Below are 14739 nucleotides of genomic sequence, written 5' to 3'. Positions count from 1 at the left end.
GGAAAGACAGATGTAGGATAGACGTGCGGAAATTTGCCTTTAGCCAGCGGGATGGTTGGTTGGTGGAACAGACTTCCATCCCTTGTCATGGAAGTTGATAGCCTAAATAAGTTTAAGGCTCAGCTGGACAGGTATTTTGAACGAACAGAGGGGTGAAGTGGAAGTGGTTTTTTTTTTTTTTTTTTTGGCTGATGCTGCATAAGTTTGCTTTCTTGCATCAAATGCCTCTACTAATGCTAATAACTGCCGGGTAAGTGGAGGAAAAATTGTTGAAAATAAACATAAAAAAGGCACCCGGGTGGATGGGATCTATCCAGTTATAATAAAGGAGGCAGCAAAGTAAGTAAGCAAACCCTTAGCCATAATTATGAGAGCTTCTTTGGACTCAGGGGAGGTACCCATGGACTGTAGATGTGCAAATGTGACTGCCATTCACAAAGGAGGATCAAAGGCAACAGAAGTAATTATAGACGTGTTAGTTTAACTTCTGTTCCAGGAAAATTAATGGAGGCACTGGTTAAAGAAGCACTGCAGGATCATCTAGACAAGACTTCAGTTATAGCTCGGACACAGTTCTTCATAATATAAGACACAGCTCTTCATAATATAAAAATTAAAGGTTGAACGACTTCTGCTGATGAAACAGCTGCTAAAGCATTTCCACACAAACTTGCTAAAATAATTGAAGGTGGAGGTTACACTCGTGAACAAGTTTGGAATATGGATGAAACTGGCCTTTTCTGGAAAAAAAATGCCAAAACAAAAACAAAAAATCCAAACGTATCAAAAATGCAAAAAACTGTTGGTGGGTTCAAAGCAGCAAAGGATTGCATAACACTCCTATTTTGTTCGAACGCCTTAGGAGATCGGATGTTAAAACCACTGCTCATAAATCAATTATTAAGACCACAGCCAATGAAAGGCGTAGATTTTCAAAAATTGCCAGTTCATTGGATGGCCAAAAAAAAAGCTTGGGTGACCATTGATATTTTCACTGAGTGGTTCCACAAACAATTTGTGCCAGAAGTTAGACGCTATTTGAATGACAAGTGTCTTGAATTTAAAGTGCTTTTGATTCTTGATAATGCACCTGGTCATCCTGCTATAGAACACCCAAATGTACAATTTTGTTTTCTGCCACCCAATACCACACGCTACAACCTCTAGATCAGAATATAATTTAAATTTAGTTTTAAAACATTATGTTGGATGAATATTTCAGTCGTTTTGAACAAGTTAAATGATGATGAAACACTGTCAGTTATGGATGTGTGGAAAAAATTTTCAATTATGGATTGTATTGATCAGGTTCAATTTTCATTATCTGAATTGAGACCAGAAACTATGAATGCATGCTGGAATGCTATTTGGCCCACATGTGTTAAAGAGAATGCTCCTGTTCCCTTCAATCATACTGCAGAATTTCCCAATATATAACAAGCTTGGCATGTGAAATTGGCCGAAGAAGGATTTGATGATCTTACATCGGCAGATATCAAAGAATTGTTAATTGATAAACCTCTTAGCGAAGACGAAATAGTGGAGATTGTTTCTGAGACTCCTGAAAGTGAAGAAGTTAATGATAATGATCAAGATAATCCTTTTACTGCTGATATAATTAAAGAAGGTCTTAAACTGGTCAGTAATTTAGGCAATTATTTTGCCCGACATGATCCAAATGAAGAATGTGCTGGGAAGTTTTCATGTGATCTTAAGTTGTTAATGTCTTCATACAGAGAATTATATCACGACTTATCTAAAGCATCAACACAGCAATTAATAACTGATTCATGCCTAAAACTACTGAAACAACCAGTGGTACGTTTGTTCAAGACATGAAAAGGGGAATTCCACAAGTTGAGGCAGAAGTCGATGATGATAATACCATATCTAGTAGTTCTAGTGCTATTACAGTCTCACCAAAACGAAAGCTTTCGCGTTTATTGTCAAAAACTGATAGCGAATAACAAAATGTTTTTTATAGAATTCCTTCGAGCCCGTCACCACCAAATACGGAACATGCGGAAAGGTCAGGGAATGACCACCGCACCGGAGCAATATGGCCTTAGTTGCTAATGCTCCTAAAAAACCAAATAACAAATAACAACATTTATAGAATTCTTAGCAAACAACTGAAATGAATATGTTTTTTTTAAAGTTATTAAAATTCATTATATGTATGTGTGTTCTCCATGAAATGTAAATAAAAATCTTATGATCCTAATGAATTTAATGTTTGGTTTTTTTCATTATTTTGCTTATATTTCAGGTTTGGAACCAATCTTCACATTTTCTATGGAGTCAGTAGTTCTTTTTACTCGAAATCTTTGTACGCATAATTTTTAGGAATGTATCTATCGTGTAAAAAGAGGTTTAGGTGTATTAATTTTTTGAAAATTTCTATATTTATATTGTTCACATAAATCATTAATTCAGAATGGTGTCAAGAATATTACATAATATTCTTGAGACCATACCGTATCATTTATGTGAATATTCTTGACAGCATTCTGAAAAATATTACATAATAAAATATTTCAGTTTTCATATTTTTAACTTTTCAGAACTAGTAAGCCAGACTTATGTGGTGTTTGTAATGGTGAAGGAAAATCATGTATGAAAGTCGCAACTTTTGCCCCTTATATTATTCCTGAAAATGTGGAAACAGAGGTAAATATACCATTCACAATTTTAAAGCTGTTAATTATGAAATAAGTTTAATATGAAAGCCTCTTTAAAATTTTAACATATTAGGATTTTTAGCTCAACTTAAAATTTTACCTTAATCATTAATTCCTGTAAATAATTATAATTTGCATTTCTCCTCTTCCATTCATGAAGCTTTTGAAATGAAGATATATTCCAATTATTGATATGGCATAGAAAATGCTAACTCTGCATTTTGGAAGAAGCATTTTATTTTATACCATATATCGCACACTAGCAAGGCTTTTGTGGATTTATTGGATGGTTGTTTTCTAAAGCAGCATGTTCAGGAGGCAACTAAATGGAGCAATATTCTTGATCTGATAATCAGTAGTGATTCTTCATGCATTAAGAATCTGCAGATAGAGGAACCACTCCACTAGATGGCAGTAATCACAATATGCTGAAGTGGGATCTACTCAAAGAGGTAACTACCATTAGGGGTAAAGGGAAGGGTTTTTGCTTTCGTAAAGGTGACTACGGTGGTCTGAGGCAGTATTTAAATTCTATACAGTGGAACCAACTGATGATGTTACCAACAGCAAATTCAAAATGGAAGAATTGAAAGAATTAATCTTGGAAGCTACTAGGCTTTTCATACCAACAAAGAAATATTGTTCAAGATTTAGGCCTAAACGGATGTCAGAATGAACTAATTAGACATGTGACAGAGAAGAAAAATGCATAGTATACATAAAAATTAATGGGTGACATGGAAGTCTATGATAGATATAAGCTGGCTGTAACCAAGTTACAAAGGAGGTTAGGCAGGCGAAGGCAGATTACAAGAAATCTTTGGCAAAGGATGCCAAGAAAAACAGCAAAGAGTTCTTTACTTATGTAAACTGTAGAAGGAAGGGGATGAATCAGATTGGTCCACTTGATATTGATGGTTGAACTGTTGATGATCCTGCTCAGGTAGCTAATAAACTAAATGAATATTTTGTATCGACATTCACACATGAGGAGTTATTCAGGGAGGGGAATGCCAGAAGTGTATTCAACTCTGGCAGTAAGCTAGATAATCTTGTAATAACTGAGAGTAAAGTGGAGGAGAAATTGTTGAAGATAAACACAAGAAAGGCACCTGGGGTGGATGGAATCTATCCAGTTATATTAAAGGAGGCTGACAAAGGAAGTAAGCAAACCCTTAGCCATAATTATGAGAGCTTCCCTGGACTCAGGGGAGGTACCATTGGACTGGAGATGTGCAAATGTGACTCCAATCCACAAAGGAGGATCAAAGGGAGACACAGGTAATTACAGACCAGTTAGTTTAACTTCTGTTCCAGGAAATTAATGGAGACATTGTCTTGTCTGACTAATTTGATGGGATACTGTGATGTAGTCACAAAGGAACTGGATGCAAAGAATAACTTTGATATCATATGTTTCGATCTTAGAAAAGCCTTTGATACTGTTGCACATAGAAGACTGCCTCCAAAATTGGAGCAGTGTGGCATTGGAGGCAAATTGTTGCTATGGATAAAGGGATGGTTGAGTGGGAGAAGAGAGAGAGAGAGGTAATCAATGGAAACTGTGGACTTGTGGACTAATGTTATTAGTGGAGTCCCTCAGGGTTCAGTGTTTGGTCCATTGTTGTTTTCTGTATTTATAAATGATATTGATGATGGTATATCAGGCAGGGTAGTTAATGACACTAATGACAAGTTTGCAGATGATACAAAGGTTGGCAGGGTTGTTAATGACATTAATGACAGTACACTGCTGCAAAAGGATCTAGAAAAGTTGAGCAGATGGGCTGAGAGGTGGCAAATGAAGTTTAATATTGACAAATGTAAAATACTACATATGGGAAGCAGTAATCCCACAGTAACGTATCAACTGTGTGGTACCACAATGACAGTTGTAGAGAATAAAAAGGACCTGGGGGTAATTGTGCAGGGAGATATGAAGTTTTCTGAGCAGTGCAGACATTCTGCTAGAGAAGCTCATGGTGTCTTGTCAATGATATACAGGAATTTTTCTAGCAGGGATAAAGAGGTGATTATCCCCTTGTATATAGCAATGATCAGGCCACACCATGAGAACTGTATACAGGTCTGGAGGCCTCATTTTAAGAAGGATTTAGAGCTGTTGGAACGAGTACAGAGAAGGGCAACAAGATTAGTGAATGGTACAAAGAGTTGCTTCATAAGTGAAGAAAGGCTTAAGTTTTGCAAATTATAGTATCTGGAGACTAGGCACCTGTGAGGTGATCTGATTAAGGTGTATAAAGCCTTGAATGGTTTGAGCATGCTCAATGTGGATGGGATTCCACCTCTTCCTCAGAATAGTCGCCTGAGAGGGCATAAATTCAAATTGAGAAAAGTCAGTTGTAGGATAGATGTGTGGAAGTTTGCCTTTAGCTAACGGTTGGTTGATTGCTGGAACAAACTTCCATCTGTTGTTTGTACACCAATGCTAGGAGTTTGGTAAATAAATTTGATGAATTTGAGGTATTGCTCAGAACATCTAAGGCAGATATTGTTGGAATTTCAAACCCTTCAGGCTTTCAGTCTTAAGACTGAAGGGTTTGAAAAAGTCATAACTTGTTCATTTTTAATCTTTTTTATTTTCTTTATTTACAGGTTATAGAGCATCCCTTGGAGATTAAAATGGCTACGTATGATGTCCAGCAACGAGTAAAACTCGTTGCGTTTTTCTATTCCAGTGAAAGATCAATTATTGAAATTCAGAGAAAATACCGGCAACATTTTAAAGTTCTCCTAGCGATAACATTATTTGGAACCTAATCGCCCAGTTTGAAAGAACTGAGTTAGTCGGCGATCTTCCGGGAAGAGGTTCTAAGTACCCTGTGTGCACTGATGCAGCGATGGAAGCTGTATGACAGGGTGCCTTTGACCTCTGCCGTACAGCAGTGTATATATCGTAATCCAAATATATATCGTTAGTACTCAGCAATTCTAAAACAAAAAGTGTTTCAACATACAGCAACTCGTTTGTTTTTTAATTTTGGAAGATTTTTAAGGTGAAAACGTTACAAGTTGCTGACTGTTGTTCGAAATGTGTGCTCCTGAAATCGTCTGCGTTATTTGTATTGCCGATAAACAAAAAGAGATGTATTTAGCATTAGCATTAGTAGAGACATATGATGCAAGAAAGCAAGCTTATTCAACATCAGCCAAAAAAAAAAAAAAAAAAAAAAAAAAAAAACACACCACTCCCATTTCACCCCTCCGTTCGCTCGAAATACCTGTCCAGTTGAGCCTTAAATTTGTTTAGGCTATCAACTTCAACAACAAGTGATGGAAGTCGGTTCCACCAACCAACCACTCGCTGGCCAAAGGCAAATTTCCGCACATCCATCCTTCCTCAATTTGAATTTCTGCCCTCTGAGCTGATTATTATGAGTAAGATGAAGATTCCAATTGGCATTGAGCATGCTCAAACCATTCAAAGCCTTATACACCTCTATCAGATCACCTCGCCGGTGCCTAGTCTCCAGACTCTGTAATTTGCAAAACTTAAGCCTTTCTTCGTAAGAGCAATCCTTTGTTCCATTCACTAATCTTGTTGCCCTTCTCTGTACTCGTTCCAGCAGCTCTACATCCTTCTTGAAATGAGGCCTCCAGACCTGTATACAGTACTCAAGATGTGGCCTAACCATTGCCTTGTACAAGGGAATAATCACCTCCTTATCCCTCCTAGAAAAATTCCTGTATATCATTGACAAGACACCATGAGCTACTCTTGCAGCTTGTCTGCACTGCTCAGAGAACTTCATATCTGCCTGCACAATTACCCCCAGGTCCTTTTCATTCTCCACCACTGTCGGTGTAGTACCGCAGAGTTGATACGTTGCTCTGGGGTTACTGTTTCCCATATGTAGTACTTTACATTTGTCAATGTTAAACTTCATTTGCCACCTCTCAGCCCATCTGTTCAACCTTTCCAGATCCTGTTGCAGCAGCATAGTATCAGTAGTGTCCTTGAAAACCCTGCCAACCTTTGTATCATCTGCAAACTTGGACATTAAGCTTGATATACCATCATCAATATCATTTATAAATATAGAAAACAATAATGGACATAACACTGAGCCCTGAGAGACTCCACTAATAACATTAGTCCATGTTGAGCAGTGTCCATTGATTACCACTCTCTGTCTTCTTCCACTCAACCATCCTCTTATCCATAGCAGCAATTTGCCTCCAATGCCACACTGCTCCAATTTGTGCAGCAGTCTTCCATGTGCAACAGTATCAAAAGCCTTCCTAAGATCCAAATATATAATATCAAAGTTATTCCCTGCATCCAGTTCTTTTGTGACAACATCATAGTATCCAATCAAATTGGTCAGGCAAGACCTGCCCTTAACAAAACCATGCTGCGTCTGAGCTATAACTGAATTCTTGTCTAGATGATCCTGCAGTGCTTCTTTAACCAGTGCCTCCATTAATTTACCTGGAACAGAAGTTAAACTAACAGGTCTATAATTACTTGTGTCAGCCTTTGATCCTCCTTTGTGAATTGGGGTTACATTTGCACATCTCCAGTCTATGGGTACCTCCCCTGAGTCCAAAGAAGCTCTCATAATTATGGCTAGAGGTTTGCTTACTTCCTTTGCTGCCTCCTTTAATATAACTGGATAGATCCCATCCACCCCAGGTGCCTTTTTTATGTTTATCCTCAACAATCTCTCCTCCACTTTCCTCTCAGTTATTACAAAATCATCCAGCTTACTGCCAATGTTTACTTTACCTACATCATTCTCCTTCCTGAATAACTCCTCATGCGTGAATGTAGATGCAAAATACTCGTTTAGATTGTTAGCCACCTGAGCAGGATCCTCAACTGTTGAACCATCAATATCAAGTGGACCAATCTGATTCATCCCGTTCCTTCTTGAGTTTAAATAGGTAAAGAACTGTTTTCTGTTTTTCTTTGCATTCTTTGCCAAGGATTTTTCTTAGTCTGCCTTTGCCTGCCTAATCTCCTTTGTGACTTGGTTACAGACCAACTTATATCTGTCATAGGCTTCCATGTCACCCATTAATTTGTATGTATCCCATGCATTTTTCTTCTCTGCCACATGTCTCTTTAGTTCATCTGACAACCATTTAGGCCTAAACCTTGAACAATATTTCTTAGTTGGTATGTAAAGCCTGGTAGCCTCCAAGATTAGTTCCTTGAATGCTTCCCATTTTGAGTTTGCTGTTGGTGACATCATCAGTTGGTCCCACTGTATAGAATTTAAATACTGTCTCAGACCATCATAGTCGCCTTTACGAAAACAAAAATCCTTCCCTTTACCTCTGATGGTAGTTACCTCCTTGAGTAAATCCCACTTCAACACACTGTGATCACTGCCACCTAGTGGTTCATTTATGTGCAGATTCTTAATGCATGAAGAATCACTACTGATAATCAGATCAAGAGTATTGCTCCCTCTTGTTGCCTCACGAACATGCTGATGTAGAAAACAATCATCCAATAAATCCACAAAAGCCTTGCTAGTGTGCGAGTGACCAATCCACAAATTCCAGTCAATATCTGGGAAATTAAAATCCCCATTATAAGACTCTCTGATTTACTGGCCCACTCTATTTCCCTGTACAATATCTTATTATACTCATCAGAGTCATTAGGCCTATAGCACACTCCTACTCTCAATTTTGATTTCCCTTTGCTTATGTCACACCAAACTGACTCGACACTGCCCTGTCCATCGATGTCGACTGGCTTCACTTCCTTGGACTTTATGTGTTTCTTAACTAATAGCATAACCCCCTCCTCCCCTCCTTTCCTGTCTATCCTTTCTATACACATTGTATTCCCCAAATTCCAGTTCCGCATTCCTTATATCTGTGTGACACCACGTCTCTGATATCCCAACAATATCTGCCTTTGATGTTTTGAGCAATACCTCAAATTCATCAAATTTATTTACCAAACTCCTAGCATTGGTGTACACGCAGGTATACATGCACCTGTTTCTATTCTTGGCTACCCTAACACAACCCATGTGTTTACTTGTATCGCAATGACTCCCAGCAGTCTCTGAAATATCCTGCATCTGGTTTTTCAGGCTTCTGCTCATTTCAATAGAAGCAGTGCAAGAATCACTTCCACCTCTGCCAGTGGCTACTGTTAATATATTAGTCCTTGTATCCCCCCAACTATCAGTTTTCCGACCCACCTAACTCTGCCTCGACAGCATCAGCAAAAATTCTTGCACCCTTTCTATTTAAGTGTATCCCATCCCTGTAGAAGCAATCTCTCCTGTTAACAAGTACAGTCCAGGCTGAAAAAAATTCTACCCCTTGAGCCTTGCACAATCCCTCCAGGGCCGAATTGATCGACAAGGCTCTCATCATATACTCCCTCCTATTGTGTCTGTGCAGAATTGGAGACACTTTCAAATTCAACTCTAATTCACGGCTTTTTTCAACAGTGACCTGTACTTGCTAAGTAATTCCGCCGGTCTCCTACTCTTAATATCATTAGTGCCAACGTGTACAACTATATCACCTTTTGTGCCCTTAAAAGATGATATCCGCACAACGTTATCAACCTTTGCCCCTGGCAGACATACCCTGGTCCTATTCCACCTATTCTTTTTACAAAGCATGTTCCCCGCTTCCCTGACAATAGAGTCACCAACAACTACTAGTTCCTGTGGGACCAGCGCATTCTGCCTAGGGGGCTGCCTCTGTGTTGCCTGATGACCAAATGCAAGCTCTGGCGTTGATGTGGGCGGCTGAGAGCTTGATGGGCCCCTCAATTTATTTCCTTTGAGGGCATCCACCCTGTCCTTCAAGCTCTCATAAAGGCCCATAACAACGCTGAGTTATCGCCTGATTTCCTTGCACTCCTTACATCGTTCACACACAAAGACATCCCCCTTGGCAGTATCATGTCCCGTACCCGACTGCTCCGCAAACATCAATCAAACAGTGCATTTTAAAAGACTGTGATTCAGAGGCAACTGCCCCCTCAGTTCTCCCTTGAACCACAGCACTCCCATTAGCTTGAGCCTTTTGCTTTGCTGCTCTGGTCTGAGTCATGATTCCGATTTAATTCAATAAAATTTCAAAACAAAATTAAATCCATAAGTTATATCCCAAAACAGTTATAACGCTATATTTATTTTTTCAGTATCTAGTGTTTTCTACGAGTTCCCTTTATATAACTTCCGTATCATGTGTACCACTATAGTTATGTATTAATTATTTGTTACGATTAAGTCGTTATATATATATATATATAGAGAGAGTTAAAAGTACAATTTAATTGACAATAAAGTTTATCAAGATTAATAGATTTATTGATTAATTGACAATATTATATTATGCAATATACTACACTAAGGTTATGCTATCGTGTAAAAATGGTGGGAATTCACTAACGGTACTTCTACAGACTCGTAAGTATTGATTAGCTTCCAAATCTCGCTATCTCAATTTAGAATAAACTAAGGATCATGACTAGGTCTATAATCTACTTATAGAAGATAATTTAATATAACAATTGGTTAATAAATCGACTAAATTTGGTTAAAAAAAAAAGACCTCTCGTTCAATTTGGAAATGTGCAAATGTGACCCCAATTCACAAAGGAGGATCAAAGGCTGACACAAGTAATTATAGACCTGTGAGCTTAACTTCTGTTCCCGGAAAATTAATGGAGGCACTGGTTAAAGAAGCACTGCAGGATCATTTAGACAAGACTTCAGTTATAGCTCAGACACGGCATGGTTTTGTTAAGGGGAAGTCTTGCCTGACCAACTTGATTGGATACTATGATGCAGTCACAAAAGAACTGGATGCAGGGAATAACTTTGATATTATATACTTGGATCTTAGAAAGGCTTTTGATACTGTTGCACATGGAAGACTGCTGCACAAATTGGAGCAGTGTGGCATTGGAGGCAAATTGCTGCTATGGATAAAGGGGTGGTTGAGGGGGAGAAGACAGAGATTGGTAATCAATGGACACTGCTCATCGTGGACTAATGTTATTAGTGGAGTCCCTCAGGGCTCAGTGTTGGGTCCATTATTGTTTTCTGTATTTATAAATGATATTGATGATGGTATATCAAGCTTAATGTCCAAGTTTGCAGATGATACAAAGGTTGGCAGTGTTGTCAAGGACACTACTGACACTATGCTGCTGCAACAGGATCTGGAAAGGTTGAGCAGATGGGCCGAGAGGTGGCAAATGAAGTTTAACATTGACAAATGTAAAGTACTACACATGGGAAACAGCAACCCCAGAGCAATGTATCAACTCTGTGGTACTACACTGACAGTGGTAGAGAATGAAAGGGACTTGGGGGTGATTGTGCAGGCAGATATGAAGTTCTCTGAGCAGTGCAGACGGGCTGCAAGAGTAGCTCATGGAGTATTGTCAATGATATACAGGAATTTTTCCAGCAGGGATAAGGAGGTGATTATTCCATTGTATAAGGCAATGGTCAGGCCACACCTAGAGTACTGTATACAGGTCTGGAGGCCTCATTTCAAGAAGGATGTAGAGCTGCTGGAACGAGTACAGAGAAGGGCAACAAGATTAGTGAATGGAACAAAGGGGTGCTCTTACGAAGAAAGGCTTAAGTTTTGCAAATTACAGTGTCTGGAGACTAGGCACCAGCGAGGTGATCTGATAGAGGTGTATAAAGCCTTGAATGGTTTAAGCATGCTCAATGCTGATGGGATTCTTCCTCTAGCTCAGAAAATTCACCTGAGAGGGCATAAATTCAAATTGAGGAAAGACAGATGTAGGATAGACGTGCGGAAATTTGCCTTTAGCCAGCGGGTGGTTGGTTGGTGGAACAGACTGCCATCCCTTGTGGTGGAGGTTGATAGCCTAAATAAGGTTAAGGCTCAGCTGGACAGGTATTTTGAACGAACAGAGGGGTGAAGTGGAAGTGGGTTTTTTTTTTTTTTTTTTTGGCTGATGCTGCATAAGCTTGCTTTCTTGCATCAAATGCTTCTACTAATGCTAATGCTAATGCTAATTTGTAACACGTGGATTTGATAACATTACCGATACTAAGTAATACCTACAAAATCTCTGTCTAAGTTAAACTTTAAACTAAGTATCGTAAACAGGAATGTAAAGCTACTCTAGAAATAAGTTAATATGAGAATTTAAGCTAATAAATCTGAAAATAAATCAGGAAAAACTTCTCTGTTGCAAGAGCGTCAAAGAGCTTTCACACTCTGCCCCGTCCAAATGCCTATAACTATTCTCTGCACACATAAAATATCAGCGCTATCACTACTCTTTCTACTACCGCAGTAAACTCCTTAGTTTTGTTTTCTGTTCTCTGATCCTACTGGCACTTTGCTACTCAGTCTACAATGATTGGGGTCGTTCCTGGGCATTCATGAAAAATTGGTTTTCATCCCACAAAAACACGCCTCGATCCTGGTCATGATTAAGCACCAGTGTTCCGCAGGTGTTTCTGTTGTAGCATGTGCTTAACAACATTCTCTGTGAATCACTCGGCTTCTGGCAAGGCTGCACACTAATATGTGTATTCAGAAAGACCTGTGTTTCATATGATAGTCCAGTAGTTTGGATTAGGACAAAAATCTTGCGCCCTCAAAACTCACTCAAATTTACCTATGAGCAAGTTCGCAGCATCGAAGATTGCATTGTGATTAAACTCAGAAGTCCTTCTTAATTAGACCTTTGAGCCCCGCTTAACTATGGTTCATAAACAATGATATACTCAGTGAGTTATGTGTAACAGAGAATTGTCACGAGGCAAAATGATCAACAAAACAAGGTTTATTAAACATATAAGTCATAAAAATGAGTACAATAGAACTGGTCAAAAGCTTTAGGTTAATTGTATAATTGGTTACTTGGTAAATTAACTGAATAGCAGGCATAATCTTGCTGCTAATAGTATTACAATTTTAGAGTGTTCTTCATGTGGGCTCTTCCGCTATTTCTCTCGCGAGAATTCACAATCACTGGTGGCAGTCATGCCATACAACTGTTCTACTATTAGAATAGGGATATATGTAAACTTAACAATTACAATGAGTATTATAATGACTAAGTTGACAGGTCGTGTTAACCGTTAAATTCTAATTATGAAAAGTAGATACACAATTGTCAGAATGGTTCTATGAGAAGAGAAGTCAGTGGGTATGGATCAAATAAAGGAGGGGGGAAAGTAAAATTAACTTCAAATAGTTGGGCTTCAATTGTTTTAGAAAAGGCTAGTCAACTTACCGACAAATTCTTGTTCTTCCTCGGCACTTCTTGATTCTACTCTTTGATCCATAAGTACGACTTTGGGCAGGGTATCTGTTCAGTCAACAGTATCTGCTATCTTCCTCGATTTTCTCTATCTGCTGATCTTTACCTCTCTCTTCACTACTTTCGGCTTTAGAAAAACTCTACAAAACACTGGAAAACCTCTTGGATATTTTCAACAACTCTCTAAGTTTCTTGGATCCGCTCTCTGACTCTTACAGTTATGAATCTTCCGAAATTTACCTTAAGATTGCCAACAGCTCTCGTTTTCTATCCCCTTTTCATATATATGTATATATACCTCTGCATCCCCTATCTGAGTTTCCCATGACCTGTTCTGATCTTACGGGTCAATAATGTGGGGCCAAGAATTACACTTGGGGACTGTCAACTTCTGGGATTTGACACTACTAAAAATGAAATGTTATATGAAGAAAGGAAATCTCATATTTGTGTAGGGCAGTTTCTTTTGTTTACCATCGCGGTCATCGAACATAAATCGATACACTTTTACGAATGGAATTTTGAAATGTCAGTCAGTGTGTTTATCAGATTCGATTGCATAAGAAATCATGTCTCTTGTTCTGGTTACTCACCTTTCTCTGTCAAAACTCGCATTCTCCTCTTGTCGTTCCTGGGGTAATTAGGAGTTCGCTGACTGCCTGTTGCCATCGGGAGAGGGGACTGACGTCACTAATTGACTGGGCACTTAATGGCAGTATATTGTTTCACTGGCCGCATTCCCTGGGGCGGCGACTGGTTGCACATGCCAACACGAAAGTGAAATGGAGTTAATTCCGATGGAGTGATGCTACTTAGTTATACGGGGCCACGGAAAAAGTATAGGTCACTTTGAGGAATAAATGCTTCTAAAAAGTGAGCGAAGGGGATAAAAATGATAGCATTTTTATAGGTTGTTGGTAGGATAGTTGTGTGTGTCTTTATAGGAGCTGAAGAAGGATCCTAATTTGTTGTAGGTGGAAAAAACAAGGGAGATATCAGTGTCGTTAAATAGACGGTGAAACTCTCCTACGAGTTCATTGTGATAAGGGAGGACTATGCAGATATTTGTTTTATTGTTGTCTTTGGTTGGATTGTTAAGTTTAATTTTATTTTTAGCGATGGAGATTGTGTTTAAAATAAGTTGGTGGGGATAACCTCTGGATATAAATTTGTCGGTGAGATATTGGATTTCATTGTAAAGGTCAGTTAGTGAGGAGCTGTACTTTAGTGCATTGTGGATTTGGTTATATAAAACTGTTTTTTTTAGTGTTTAGGGGGTGATTAGAGGCAAAATGTAGGTATTTATCGGTGTTTGTATTTTTCCGGAAAATTTCGTATTTAATTTTGTTGGTGAGATATTGGGTTGAGTTTTACAAAGAGGTTATCAATGATGGATCTGTTGCCTATTACAAGAATGCCGTCAGCATAGCGCATGTATAGTGTTAATTGAGGGAGAAGGGGTGTAGAATTTGGCTCTCAATGGCGCTGGTCCCACAGGAACTAGTAGTTGTTGGTGACTCTATTGTCAGGGAAGCGGGGAACATGCTTTGTAAAAAGGATAGGTGGAATAGGACCAGGGTATGTCAGCCAGAGGCAAAGGTTGATGACGTTGTAGAGCGGATATCATCTTTTAAGGGCACAAAAGGTGATATAGTTGTACACGTTGGCACTAACGTTATTAAGAGTAGGAGACCAGCGGAATTACTTAGCAAGTACAGGTCACTGTTGAAAAAAAGCCGTGAATTAGGGTTGAATTTGAAAGTCTCCAATTCTGCCCAGACACGATAGGAG

General features: G+C 38.8%; 1 protein-coding gene across 1 annotated transcript in view; it reads left to right on the top strand.

Annotated features, from left to right (window-relative positions):
* LOC150081151 (uncharacterized) overlaps nt 1-14739 on the top strand; it is a 157123-nt gene that overhangs the window by 86535 nt on the left and 55849 nt on the right. The window contains exon 4 of the mRNA XM_090380945.1: nt 2565-2670. Coding sequence (XP_090237071.1) covers nt 2565-2670 — 106 coding nt within the window. The remainder of the gene's footprint in view (nt 1-2564; nt 2671-14739) is intronic.

The sequence above is a fragment of the Mastigoproctus giganteus genome, chromosome 9 (assembly GCF_048544385.1).
Source record: "Mastigoproctus giganteus isolate SK-2022 chromosome 9, ASM4854438v1, whole genome shotgun sequence".
Taxonomy (NCBI): Eukaryota; Metazoa; Arthropoda; class Arachnida; order Uropygi; family Thelyphonidae; genus Mastigoproctus; species Mastigoproctus giganteus.
The sequence above is the reverse complement of the archived record's forward strand: the minus strand, read 5'-3'. Positions and strand labels throughout refer to the sequence as shown.